At 30.9% G+C, this 12,501-nt stretch overlaps 2 protein-coding genes across 2 annotated transcripts in view; both read left to right on the top strand.

Moving 5' to 3' along the window:
- The first annotated feature begins 3,563 nt into the window (after positions 1 to 3,563).
- The window catches only part of LOC109619581 (fibroleukin-like), a 35,523-nt gene continuing 26,585 nt past the window's right edge, over positions 3,564 to 12,501 (top strand). The window contains exons 1-2 of the mRNA XM_066085377.1: positions 3,564 to 3,606; positions 6,713 to 6,846. Of these exons, the coding sequence (XP_065941449.1) occupies positions 3,564 to 3,606; positions 6,713 to 6,846 (177 nt within the window). The remainder of the gene's footprint in view (positions 3,607 to 6,712; positions 6,847 to 12,501) is intronic.
- On the top strand, positions 7,177 to 9,782 carry LOC136273210 (ryncolin-1-like). The gene is made up of 3 exons (XM_066077533.1): positions 7,177 to 7,257; positions 8,226 to 8,393; positions 9,047 to 9,782. The coding sequence occupies exons 1-3, from the start codon at positions 7,188 to 7,190 to the stop codon at positions 9,301 to 9,303; spliced, it is 495 nt and encodes a 164-aa protein (XP_065933605.1). The 5' UTR covers positions 7,177 to 7,187; the 3' UTR covers positions 9,304 to 9,782.

Here is a 12,501-nt window from a genome sequence, read left to right on the forward strand (position 1 = left end):
CTTGATATCCGTTTTTGTTTTAATAAAATGTTATGGTTTACATTTGTAGCATTTCTAAAATATATTGATCCTTTTATTAATATCTTATCCAAATTAAAAAACAGAAAACATTTTTGAAAAATTAGAAACTGTGGCAATTAATTATGTACTGTATGTAGAATATGTATGTAAAACCTTCTATAGTCTCTGGCAAAGAAACATAACTCTTGCTGATCGAAACAATTTTTGTTACAAACCTGAACAACAAAGTGCAATTCTGAATAAAAAAGCAGCGTTTCATTATGTTTTGTAATATGAATTGGCAATGTATAAAACTATATATTATTTTCAGATACAATTAATATTTTAACTTTATGCTGCGATAGTGAAATTTGCCTTTTTCTAATCAATATGTTTAGTTTTATTCATATCATGATTAAACAAATTTATTTATCATTTTTTGAAAAATCTAGCAGCGCTTTATCACTTTAACTTGTTTCGATTAAAACTATTGATATTGAATTTGATAAAAATGAATATGAATTTTTTCGAAAAATATATGGTCAAATTAATAGCAGAGGGATTTTACACCTTAAACATAAAATTTCGCAAATATCAATATTAGAAAATAAATTTCATGGTTACCAATTGAAAACGATCGTTAAAAACTTTTTTTGTTTCTTAACCCAGAAGCAAAGCGCCAAGGACCATGTTGTTTTAAACTATTCTGACATTTATGATAGAATATCTATCTATCTATCTATCTATCTATCTATCTATCTATCTATCTATCTATCTATCTATCTATCTACGAGGGTTGTCCCAAAATAACGTAGACAGGACACATAATTTATAATTTGTTCACTGCAATTTCACTAGACTTCTATGTTTTCTTCAATGACTCTTTGGCAAACAATACTGAAAAAGTCAAATCTGTACTTTATTTATTTCTCGAGAAAATAAATAATTATTAACAACAAGTTTTGTCAGGCGGCGCAATGTGCGACGTTGAAAATTTCCAGTTTTACGTTGTTGCTAAACCCTCCACATCGTTTTACGATAACATTTACGTTTTATTTCCGAAAATGTCTTAGAAAAAATATCATCTTTGAACATGTACCCTGAGTGTACATTCAACATATATTTCTAGTTCTGTTTTTTAAAAATATTTTCTAAGTACAAAGGCTCTGTCGGCTCCAAACTTGTTCTGTATTACTTGTTGTCTAACGTCCGTCTTACCAAAATGTGTCGTTCTGCATTTTAACGTCCATTGATATCGTTTGGGGTTTCTTTTTTTCACTTATTGTCATCATACTTGTTCAAATATTTTCAATGTTGTTTAACTACTTATTCGCAAAACGCATTTCTGATTGATTTTGTTAATTTCATTTACTTCCAAAGCCGCTTAGGATTTTATTTCATGGTTTTTACAAAATTGTGTCAGTTACTGCTGCGCCGCCTTAAACGCTGACATCGTCATTTTATTACGAGTTAACTTTTCAACTTGTCACAAAACGCGCTATATAATATCTAAAAGTTTTGTTATAGCCAAATCATTTTCTGAGTAACTAATAGAATTATTATCAAATATCAATGTATGTTTTATTTGGATTTTTTCATTCAAAACGTACTTTCCCTCGCAATTTTCATTTCATTATGTTGATTTTAACTTTGCTTTTGACATTGCGCCGCATGTCGAATTTCTGATCTAACATGCTTTCATTTCATTAATTTAATCTCAAACAATATTTGATTTTAAAACATTATTTGAATGCAAATATCTTGAACCCTTTGTGGCACAAATTCCATCTTCCTTTGTCTACGATTAATTGAATAACGCCACTTGTCTACGCTATTTTGGGACAACCCTCGTATCTATTTATCTATCTATCTATCTATCTATCTATCTATCTATCTATCTATCTATCTATCTATATATCTATCTATCACATCATTCAGCCATTCATTTAATATTCATCTTTATGTTTTTGTTATATTTTTTGTTTTGTTTGTGTTGGTTTTTTGTGTTTCTTTAATTTTTGTCTATGTCATTCAGCGACGCTTTGACGGTAACGTGACAAACTATGGACGGATTTTAGGAACAAGTTTGGCATTCATTAGGACACCAACTGGTTCAGTCAGTATTGTTATCCAGTCAAATATCAAAGAAACACATATAAATCTGCACAATCAAAGCAATCACACACAATATCACTGTGTCACAGGTTGACTGTGCTTAACTCAGTATTTTGAGCCCTTTTTCGGTCACTATTGTTACGTTAATTTCTCGTTCAATTTTACTGTAGTCATTTGTTATATCGTTTTGTCATTATTCACACAAAATTTATTGTTTATAGCAAATATTATAATAGTATTTGTTTGCCTGTAAATTTGATAATTAAATATAACGTAAATGTACATATTGGTATACATATTACTCCTTTAAAAAGGTACATGGTAAACTAAGCAAGTGTTGGTATACATTTTTTTAGATGGAGAGAAAAAATCAAAGGTGCAAATTAAAACAATACATGAAATATGGGACAGGGACATTAGGGGGGAAAACAGATGGCGATGAATTTTCCAAACGTTGAAACATAACTTTCCAAAAAGTATCAAACACTAGCAGATATTTAATACAGTTTCTGGATGCATTTTTTTTAGATGCATGAATAAAATAAATATTTTTTCGCCTATGAATAAACTTATTATTATACATGTACTTTCCAAAATGGAATAAATATTTATCAAAATTTGATAGTTTGCTGTAAATTTATTTTCAAATCTTCCTGTTTGTTCTTTGTTAAAAAAATGATTTTTCCAAAACATCGATCTGTAAATGTCGCTGGCCGGTTCTTTGTATTTTCAATAATGAATATTGTGTATGATTGATTGGGATAAGTTAGAAAACATTTCAATCCTGATTGGTTCTACCAACATTTAACAACAAAACGCAAACGTTTCACCGCATACATGACTACACAAAGTGAATATATATCATTAAAAGATAATCAGTCAGTGAAAACTTTTGATAAGTGTCATTACATGCGCATCCGTTGTTAATCAATGCTTATCTGTTAATCATTTCAAATCCTTATATCTCTTTCGAAACACAAGACGTTTATGTGTTGTTAAGGTTTTATTTTAGAAGAGTGATTGTTGTATCCTCTTTACAAGTACTAAGAGAAATTTCTTTATGAAAAATCAAGAAAACAATTGCCTTCCAATTACTTGTAATATCGTATTAAATATGGACTAGAAAAAACTGCAATTTCCAAAAGCATAAAATATTGTTATTGTAACCCATTAACTCTTTGTTGAAAGACCCGTGCTAGAGAATGTTTCTCTATTTTGTTGTTTTCGCCATTCTTTGGATGCCAATAACTCTACAATCGGTTAGGAAGCGATCTTTTTTAGCGACACCGAGCTGTGACGATAGAATCTCCAACATAGAGTTTGTAGCAGAACATCAGGCTACATCGCGCCATTCTTGCGCTGCTATGTGTGACATTAATTGTGGATGTTTTGGGTTTAACTCATTGGTAAAAATGTGTCGGATCTATCGGTCATGTGTTTTCGGAAACATGATCTCAACAGAAGATGGCTGGAGATACTACCAAATTAGCGGTAAGTACTTTAATAATGAAAGGCAAAACCTTTAACAATCTTCAGCTTGGAGATTGTTAAAGGTTTATTTTTTAAAGCTGATTGTTTTAAGATAATCTGACAACCGTGCTTTTTGCGGTCTAAAATTAGGTAGATAAAATGCAATTTTAGTCAAACATGTCTGTCCTGGCACAAATTGAAATTATTAAACAGTATTCTATGTAAGAGAGAAGGAAATATATAAATCCGCCTGATGATAGATTTTAATTTATAAATGTAACAAAAAAACCTTTCTCACTGTACTCTAAAATTGGGTTATTTCGTTAAGTAAACGGTAACTGTCGCTTTAAATTTAACACTAAAGTACAGCATATGATTTAGATACTGTATAACTTAGATAAGGACGAAGTCGAATAATGAAAAAAAACTTTTGATTTGTACGCAATTTCACTTCATAGATATCACAGCTATTTCTGATTACTAAAACTTATTTTCTTAAGTAATCCCGCACCTACTTGTTTTTAATCAAGACATTTTTAAAGAAGTATATCGTTGCAACATGCAGACAAACATACTTAAATTAAAAATAAGGGGGGGGGGGGCTGATGGCATTCCTCTGATCATGAGTTATAACCAATTTAATTTGTTCTTCTTGCACCTAAAATGCAATTTCAGCCTGAGTAGGATTTGTTTTCTCTATTTTTGACTAGGCAAACTTATTCCCTCAATTATTGTTTTAAAATATGCACAAAGGTCACACCTAAAAGACAAATTTGGTGGGAAAAAATGCACGAAGCTGCATTCTTTTTTTTACGTTTTTGTACTAAAAATTTACAGTTTCCATAATAGTTACAAGTTGATTTAGAATAAAAACTTTTTGAATAACATGAATTTCACCAGATTAATCCGGTATGCCTAAATAGGTTTTTAGATTTTCTTTGACATAATTTAACATAGGGGGTAAGTGATATCGAATTTGATATATTTGGCTTCAAAAGTAAAATTCTAACACAATTTGGCTATAAAAAATTAGACAATTTATATATATAGCCATGATTTTATGCTTAACGTTCTTTAACTCTCTCAAGATTTTGTTTTGAACATTTCACACAGATACTATATAATACGTTACAAACCTATCAAATTTTAAAAAAATTAATAATGAATAAAGTATAATAAAAAGTTACATTGAGAATTCATAAAATGTTTCGTTTTGTAATTTTAATTTTGTTACATTAAAGTTTTAAAATTCAGAGAATTTAAAACTATCTATAACACCTGAGTGTTAACTCAGCACAAGTTAATTTTTCTATTTTTAGCATTTTAGAGTTACAATTTTTATTTCAAAATCATTTAAATTTTACTTATTTTAAATGCTTTGTTTTTCTCACTGTTAAAAGTTAAACTTTATTTCTTAATCGAGGAAATTTATTGGTATCGTTTTACTTTTTAATTGTATAACCATGGCATATAAATAATTTGACACTTTTCTGGAAATTATTTAGTTACGACAGATTGTCGGACAATAAGTTAATTTGTTAAATAAACTGACAAATTCCTCGTTCAGGCAAACCTTTGAAGATAAATTCTTTATGTTATCAGAGAGACACTTTAGCGACTCGCGAAGATTATTCTATTTTCATTACGTCAGAAAACTTATTTACTCGTTTCGGCTTTACTTAATCTTCTCTTTGTTGACATACGTACATCGAAATTCATCTAATTGACTTTATCACCTTTTTGGCCTTAAGTAATCAGTGTCAGCTCATAGAAGAAATTCTGTGAAATTAGCCCGCTAGCATTTAAATCAAGTATCCTGATTGGTCAATGAGAGCAATTCCAAGTTAAGCCGGATGGTTGGTGAATTTACTTAATTCACTTTCCATCCGACGTTTAAAGAATAAAGAACTTGTTTTAATTTTACGGAATTGTTTCTCTTTTCCATTAGGTAAGCTTGAATGAAATGTTATCTATTTTCAGTAATTTAGGTTTTCATTACAGTATTTTATTATATTTTTCTGTTGCTAATTTTGATAAATTTTAGTTTGTTTTGTTTAAAATACTTAAGAACAATGATTACGGTAACTATATATTTCTTATTATTCGGCGGAACTATGAATTTGTCATTCCAGAATTTTAGTTTTCATTTCTATAAAAGATATTTCGTGTCATTGTTTATTATGCCATGATACATAATTTTGCTTTATTTCGTTTAAATGTGTGATTTTTATTATTGAACTTCTATGCTGTTAAATGCTGTTTTTATAAAGTTTGAATTCGCCGCGTAATTATTGTAAACCTGTAGTGAACTCTTCAGTGCGAGAAGGTGAATTTAAGAATCGGTAGAAATTTGTCAGCTAAGTAATATTTGTAAGTTATTTCCTCTTTAAATATTTAATGACAACAGTTTATATTTTGTTTTCTAGTTTTTTTGCATTTGATAAGCGTTATGCATTTTCATACTTATGCGGAATTATCGATCCTTAGATTATAAGCGTAAAAACGATCTCGCTTTCTCGCATTGCGGTGTTTTACTACAGGGTGTGTCGAAATATGTTTTTGTTTTAATACACTTTCCATCCGACGTTTAAAGAATAAAGAACTTGTTTTAATTTTACGGAATTGTTTCTCTTTTCCATTAGCAACCAGTAGAAAGCCGAGTGGCATCCTACCAAGCTATTCCCCAACTTAATCATATTCACAAACAGAGAAAGTCTCTGTGTGAAAATTTTGTCTAAAAAAACCTTCGGTATGAAAATAAAGGTATTTCAAAAAAATGTTTATGTTTGTTTGGTTTTTTAATTCAAAAGAATTTTCATTATGAATGCTATGTAGTAATGAAAAAGTAATCTTTATGAGATGATTCAATGAATATAAAATCATATTCATCAAAATATAAAAATCATCTGCGCAAGGAAATCAGCACGTCAGTACTGAGATACCTTGAGAGAACGGTATAGGGAAAATAACATGTAATAATTCATTTTGTTGAAACCGGGGACGTTGAAATACTTTTTAAAAAAAAATTTTGATTTGTATTTTGTTGTCATTTTTTTTAATATTTTGTTTATTATTTCTTATGACATATAAAGATATTAAATTCATTTCTATAAATTAAAACTTTTAGCGCCACCAGACTGTCATGGTGTCATTGAAACCGGAGAGCGCACTTCAGGATCATACATCATTGATCCTTTTGGGGGTCGACAGCGGCCGGTCACTGTCTACTGTGATATGGATACAGACAATGGGGGCTGGACGGTAAAAGTTATCTATCGATCTATCCATCCATCCATCTATCTATCTATCTATCTATCTATCTATCTATCTATCTATCTATCTATCTATCTATCATATATCTATCTATCTATCTATCTATCTATCTATAACGACTTTTTTTATCATTTTCAAACATGTAATCTCTTGCTGATACTTTGAAAAGAAAATCGATAAAATTATTGCTTTTACTGCTCATTGCAGACAAAGAAGAGTCATTATTTTAAAAAACCGATTACCATTCAAAGTAAACATAATATTGATTCAGTTGTGTATTATGATATCTTTATTTTCTACAGGGCATTCAGTGCCGCTTAAGAGGTACCATGAAATTTGACAAAACTTGGACGGAATTCAAGAACGGCTTTGGCGATCCCCCAAACGCTTACTGGATTGGTCAGTAATATTACCCAATAGAATTTATTGAATTATTTTTATCAATGTGTAAATAAAACATCAATCAATATATGACTCAGTTTGATACTAGTATGTCAAAGAGTACATACAATTATTATACGTCAGTAAAAGTGGTTATTTATGCGGGAGGTTGGGGGATTAATGCTAGTTTTCGGTAAGCCTAAACACACGCGCTCTAAAAATTGAAAACATTGGTGTGTTAAAAATGCATCTGCTTTTTTGATACCCAGGCGAATTGTTAGACCATAGAAAACCACCAGCGTAAATAGCATATTTTTTCAGTATGTTTGTGGCCGTATTCAACACGCTTACTTACTTTGGTCGCACACAGTGGACGTTTGCTATCCCCGTGATCGTTCATTATTCCCCATCCTAATTAGATATACAACGCCTGTGTTAGTACGTTAGTGAGAACGCAATTGAATTTGTTTATTCACGAACTTTTCTGCAAGCGGAAGTATAAAAACTTGATACTGCGTAATACATGTATAATCGTGGGAACAATTCAAAAGTTAATAAGTTACTGCATCTCTCTTCAATCTGTAAGTAATACTTGACATGGATTTCAGATAATTGTGAATAATTGACGCCAAAGCTTTTGGATGACTTTTAATCGATGATGAATTATCTAATGATTTATTTAAACGATGCAACTATTAAAAGCAGCTTGTAGTTTTTTTGGTTTTTTGTTTTTGTTTTTTGTTTTTTTTTTTGATAAAGTAAACTTTATGTTATATGTCGAAAATGTATACTTTGTATAAAGTAAATAAACATATTTGTCACATACCTTTCTTATTTCTGATTTCAAAAAAATGAATGATCGATGATTTTTTTTAAGAGAATTAACATAATGTAAACAACGTTCACAATAAGTCAGGAGATTAATTAATTTATTTCATGATGCCTATGTTAGAAATGAAAATATTTTTTTCTCATTCTACAAATAGAAAACGACGTCATTCATCATCTAACAAATCGACAGCCGCATTTCATGTATGTGATTTTCAAATTGAACAATGGAAGCATATTTCACCAGAAATACGAAAACTTTTCCATTGGTGACGAATCTACAAACTACCGCCTCCACCTGGGAGGACCAAACAGCGGAAATCTAGGTACGAAATTAAAATTGCTTATTCCAACTACTTATTTCGCCTTTTTGGCTAAATGTATAGTGTATATATCTTTCGTAAAATTACATTTTTGATTCTAATTTGATGCAAAATACTAACTTCGCATCAAATTCGAATTGAAAATATAAATCTTTGCTGGCCCATGGACCATTAAGTGTTCTCACAACGTTTGCCATCTCAAGCATTAGTTTTCTTTTTCCATGCAATATTTATTTAAATCAATGTATATTGTTGATTTTCTGTTTTGGTTTAATTGCCGATAATGAGAAAAAGCGAAGTTCACATTATCCTATATATTTTTGATAAACTGGTTCATAATCGTTGAAACTCATTTTCATTATTGTTAAATATTATTCAATTAAAAACGTAAGGCTAAATTGCCAATAAATGACTTATAAGATTCACTTCAAAATTTGATAGATTAGTTCTTAAAATTTTCCCATTATATCTTTGTACAAAGTCCAGTTTGTTTAAGGATATCCATAAATCAATATTGTCTAAAATGGCGAAGGCCATCCAGTACTCTAATATTTGAACGAAATACAAGGTAAACATACCCAATGCATTGGGTTTTTCATTTAGTTGCAATTCGCTCATCAAAGTTTACAGATTACAAAACTTATTTTTGATTTCAGGAGACAGTATGATCAACGCTGGCCACTCTAGCGCCAATGTGAACAGTACGTCGTTCAGTACCGTGGACCGAGACAACGATCAGTGGGACAGTGGTAACTGTGCCGTAGCATATAAGGGAGGATGGTGGTTCAATAACTCTCATGACGCCTTCCTTAACGGACCGTGGCCCCCGGAAGATTGGTACGAACCATGGGTCCCAACCATTAGAAATGCCGGCAACATAGCAGAAGTCAGAATGATGATTAAACCGACATAGATGTATGCTGAAATGAAATACTGTAAACTGACGTTAATTTACTTGCTAGTAATTTTCGCAAGGTTCACGAGAGCCCCGTCAGCGCAAACTTTTGTTTTCATCTCTAACTAGACCTTAAATGTTTTCCATGTAATTTACATCCTGATCACAAAAATTAGTCCCCATTATATGATATAAAGTTGTTGCGATTAAAGGTTGGTTTTTCATATATTTTAGACTATCCGTTATAACAGATCTGGGATTTTTAACCGGTTTTTTGCGAAGAAAGTCGTTGGTTTGCAGCACATCAGATAGAAACTCTACGTGATTACAGTTTTAGTGATAGTCTAAAGATTCATATAAAATGGAATTTATAAATATGCAGTAGTGTATCTGTGTTGTTGGTTTTTTTTATCCTTTTTATTTGGTATTTCCTATTTTCATATCATTATTTTTAAAAAGAAAACAAAGTTGTTCATGTCACTAAATTGTTGTGTAAAAATATCTCATACATTTCTTTTGTTTTTCTCTTATTTGTAAAAAAAAAATAAAAATAAAAAATGAAAAGATTGCATTTTTAGATGACTTCATGCATGGTCGTGTAATAATCTTCTAAAACAGTTGTTACCTCGCTTAGTTCTATTTTCAATTTAAGGTGGAATATCCCTCTGATAAGAGAGTGACTTTTGTAGAAAATACTCTCCCTTGGTTTCTGTTAACTCACAGTTATTAAGGCATGTAGCAACAAGGGACGCAAAGCTGGGTCGCAATTTATGTTGGAAGGCAACATTTATTTATATTTGAATATAGAAAAGAAAATTTGAACAGAACGAACTGAACATCAACATTTAGCAGGGAAAAAATAGTAAAGAAAACTTTTACAAAAACTGCAAGAAACAAATCAAATTGATCAAATTTGAGGCAAAATCTCCATGAATATCCCTCGCCATTTCCCAAATGGATTATTTTTTTAAAATAAAACGGAATTGTATGTACTAGTTTCAAACATAACATTTCAAATGTTTAAAATTGAATAAGGGTTTTCTATTCTGATAGAGCAGATACGGGACAACAAAAATTGAAGAGAAGTAGAGACGAGCTCGTTGCAAGCAACGATTAGGTCTTCAGTCGCAGCTGTCTCATACTTGTGACGTAACACAAAAATCATCTGACCATGGTACAATATTAGATGTATAAACACTGAGTAAAAAAAGTACTATATATACTACATGTATATAAGCAAATAAAGATCTATAAAAGTTGTCTATAGTTTTATTCGCCGCATGTTGTTTTTTGCATGTGCATTTAATCTTGAGAAACGTATTTAATCATCATAATTGACTCAATATAGACAGAACATAGACGACGATTATATTCACACAGTCGGTATGCCTGTATAAAGGTAAAAAGACCGAACATTTTACACGCATTTTTTTATCGAACGCAAGCGTCATTGAATCTTTAAGTATATATGCGGAGTACCTGGACATTTCAAAGGGTGTTGGAGAGTAATTTTGTTCTTTTGAGGATGGGGAAGATGTGCGGATCAGAAAATTTTTCCGGGGGGGGGTGGGGGTTGAGGGTCTGACAGTTATTTGAGTTTGCCAGGGGATGTCCAAGACATATTTTTGGTAATTTTATAATATACATGTAATTGAAAGAAATTTTCCGGGGAAGGGGTGGGGTTGGGGTGGGGTCTGGAACCCATCCCCTTCCTTTCTAGTTCCGCGCATGGGGAAGACCGACGCCGGTAATTTTACGGTAATTTTAACCATTTTTTTTTACATATTTATTTTCAAAATTATTGGAATGCCAATATGACCTTTAAACTCAGTTAAAACTTAAAATACGGACCATTTAGTCTTGGTAGGTATTCGACCAACATGCGTCCGCGTACGGAAGAAATGGCAATATTCAAGAAATTCGGATCGACGATTCTTTTTCAGACTTAGAGCTACAGACCTGCAGTTAAAGATTGTCAAAATCTTATTGATTATGGCAATTATTTTGTCTCAAAGAATCAGGTTTTTTTAAGTCAATAAAGTTTTACCTTAAAAAACAAAAATAAATTGGGCACAATTTTCAATGTTAGCATTCTACAATTTAAAAGTCTGATAAAATTTGGTATGAAGTTCAAGATACTACTTTTCATTGTTTTATCCAATACATTGCATGTAAAAAACATTTACGTCGCAATTTTTTAAATTACAAAAGGATATGCAAAATGAAATTAGATTAATCGCTAACAAACAAGCATAAGGACAAACTGAGAACTAATTTCTTCTTTTTTACATCAAAATAAATCAGGAAAAATTTAATTTTTTTTTCTTTATATGCGTTAATGAAAAAGTTGATCAGCAAGGGGTTCTATGTCGTGCAAACACCTACTTAATAGATTGTTACACAGGTCTACAATGATGACAAATATCGAAAAGGCAATTGTGGGTGAAGGATGAATGTGTAGTTTGTTTTTGAGGTTTATTTTTGATAATTATATTTATCTGGATCAATTTTGTTTGTTGGTTTGTTTTGATTATTGAAAAAGGGAACAAAAAATTAGTAATTTTCGATATAAAGTCAAGCATATATTTTCATTTTATCATTGACTTAAAGCATGTTGGAAAAAATAAATATTGTATTAAGCAGTTTAGTTATTATGCGCAGATCATGCATTCCTTTATAGTTTTCACAATTACATGTATCAGTTACTACACGTACTAACTTACGGAGAAATGCATTTCTAAAGAGATGATATCGGTAACATGTAGTTAACAGTTAATTTCCAGTTTATCTTCTGCGCATGCAATCACGTGTGTAATCCTGATTTTAAAATAGGTATCAAGGCCGGGGTGGGGGGGGGGGGGGGGGTCATCACAACAAGATTGTGTACGAGCGTACTAGAGTGTACATTGTTACTTAATAGTTGCTGTTAAATTATTATTAATAAACAAAATCATAAATTTATAATAACATGCAGTCTGGAAAATTAACTAGAATAACTAAAATGCCAGAAAGTTTTGTTTTTTATATCTGTTGGACTGACGATTTCATTCGTCTTAAATTAATAGGGTGTAAGGATGCCCGTCTACTAAATACATATGCTCTCGCGTCAACCGATCAAAAATAACGGTAATGTGGATTAATAAATTGTTCTAAAACATTCCAGCTGATAGATAGTTGTTCACAATTCAAAACTTTGAACGATTAAATTGGTTTTTG

This window comes from Magallana gigas, chromosome 1 (genome assembly GCF_963853765.1).
Source record: "Magallana gigas chromosome 1, xbMagGiga1.1, whole genome shotgun sequence".
NCBI lineage: Eukaryota > Metazoa > Mollusca > Bivalvia > Ostreida > Ostreidae > Magallana > Magallana gigas.

What these genes read in the sequence shown, in the direction of transcription:
- LOC136273210 (XM_066077533.1), top strand. Translation starts at nt 7,188, where the DNA reads ATGAAATTTGACAAAACTTGGACGGAATTCAAGAACGGCTTTGGCGAT. An exon ending in CCCAAACGCTTACTGGATTG is followed by an intron (nt 7,258 to 8,225) that starts GTCAGTAATATT and finishes TTCTACAAATAG; the next exon opens with AAAACGACGTCATTCATCAT. An exon ending in ACCAAACAGCGGAAATCTAG is followed by an intron (nt 8,394 to 9,046) that starts GTACGAAATTAA and finishes TTTTGATTTCAG; the next exon opens with GAGACAGTATGATCAACGCT.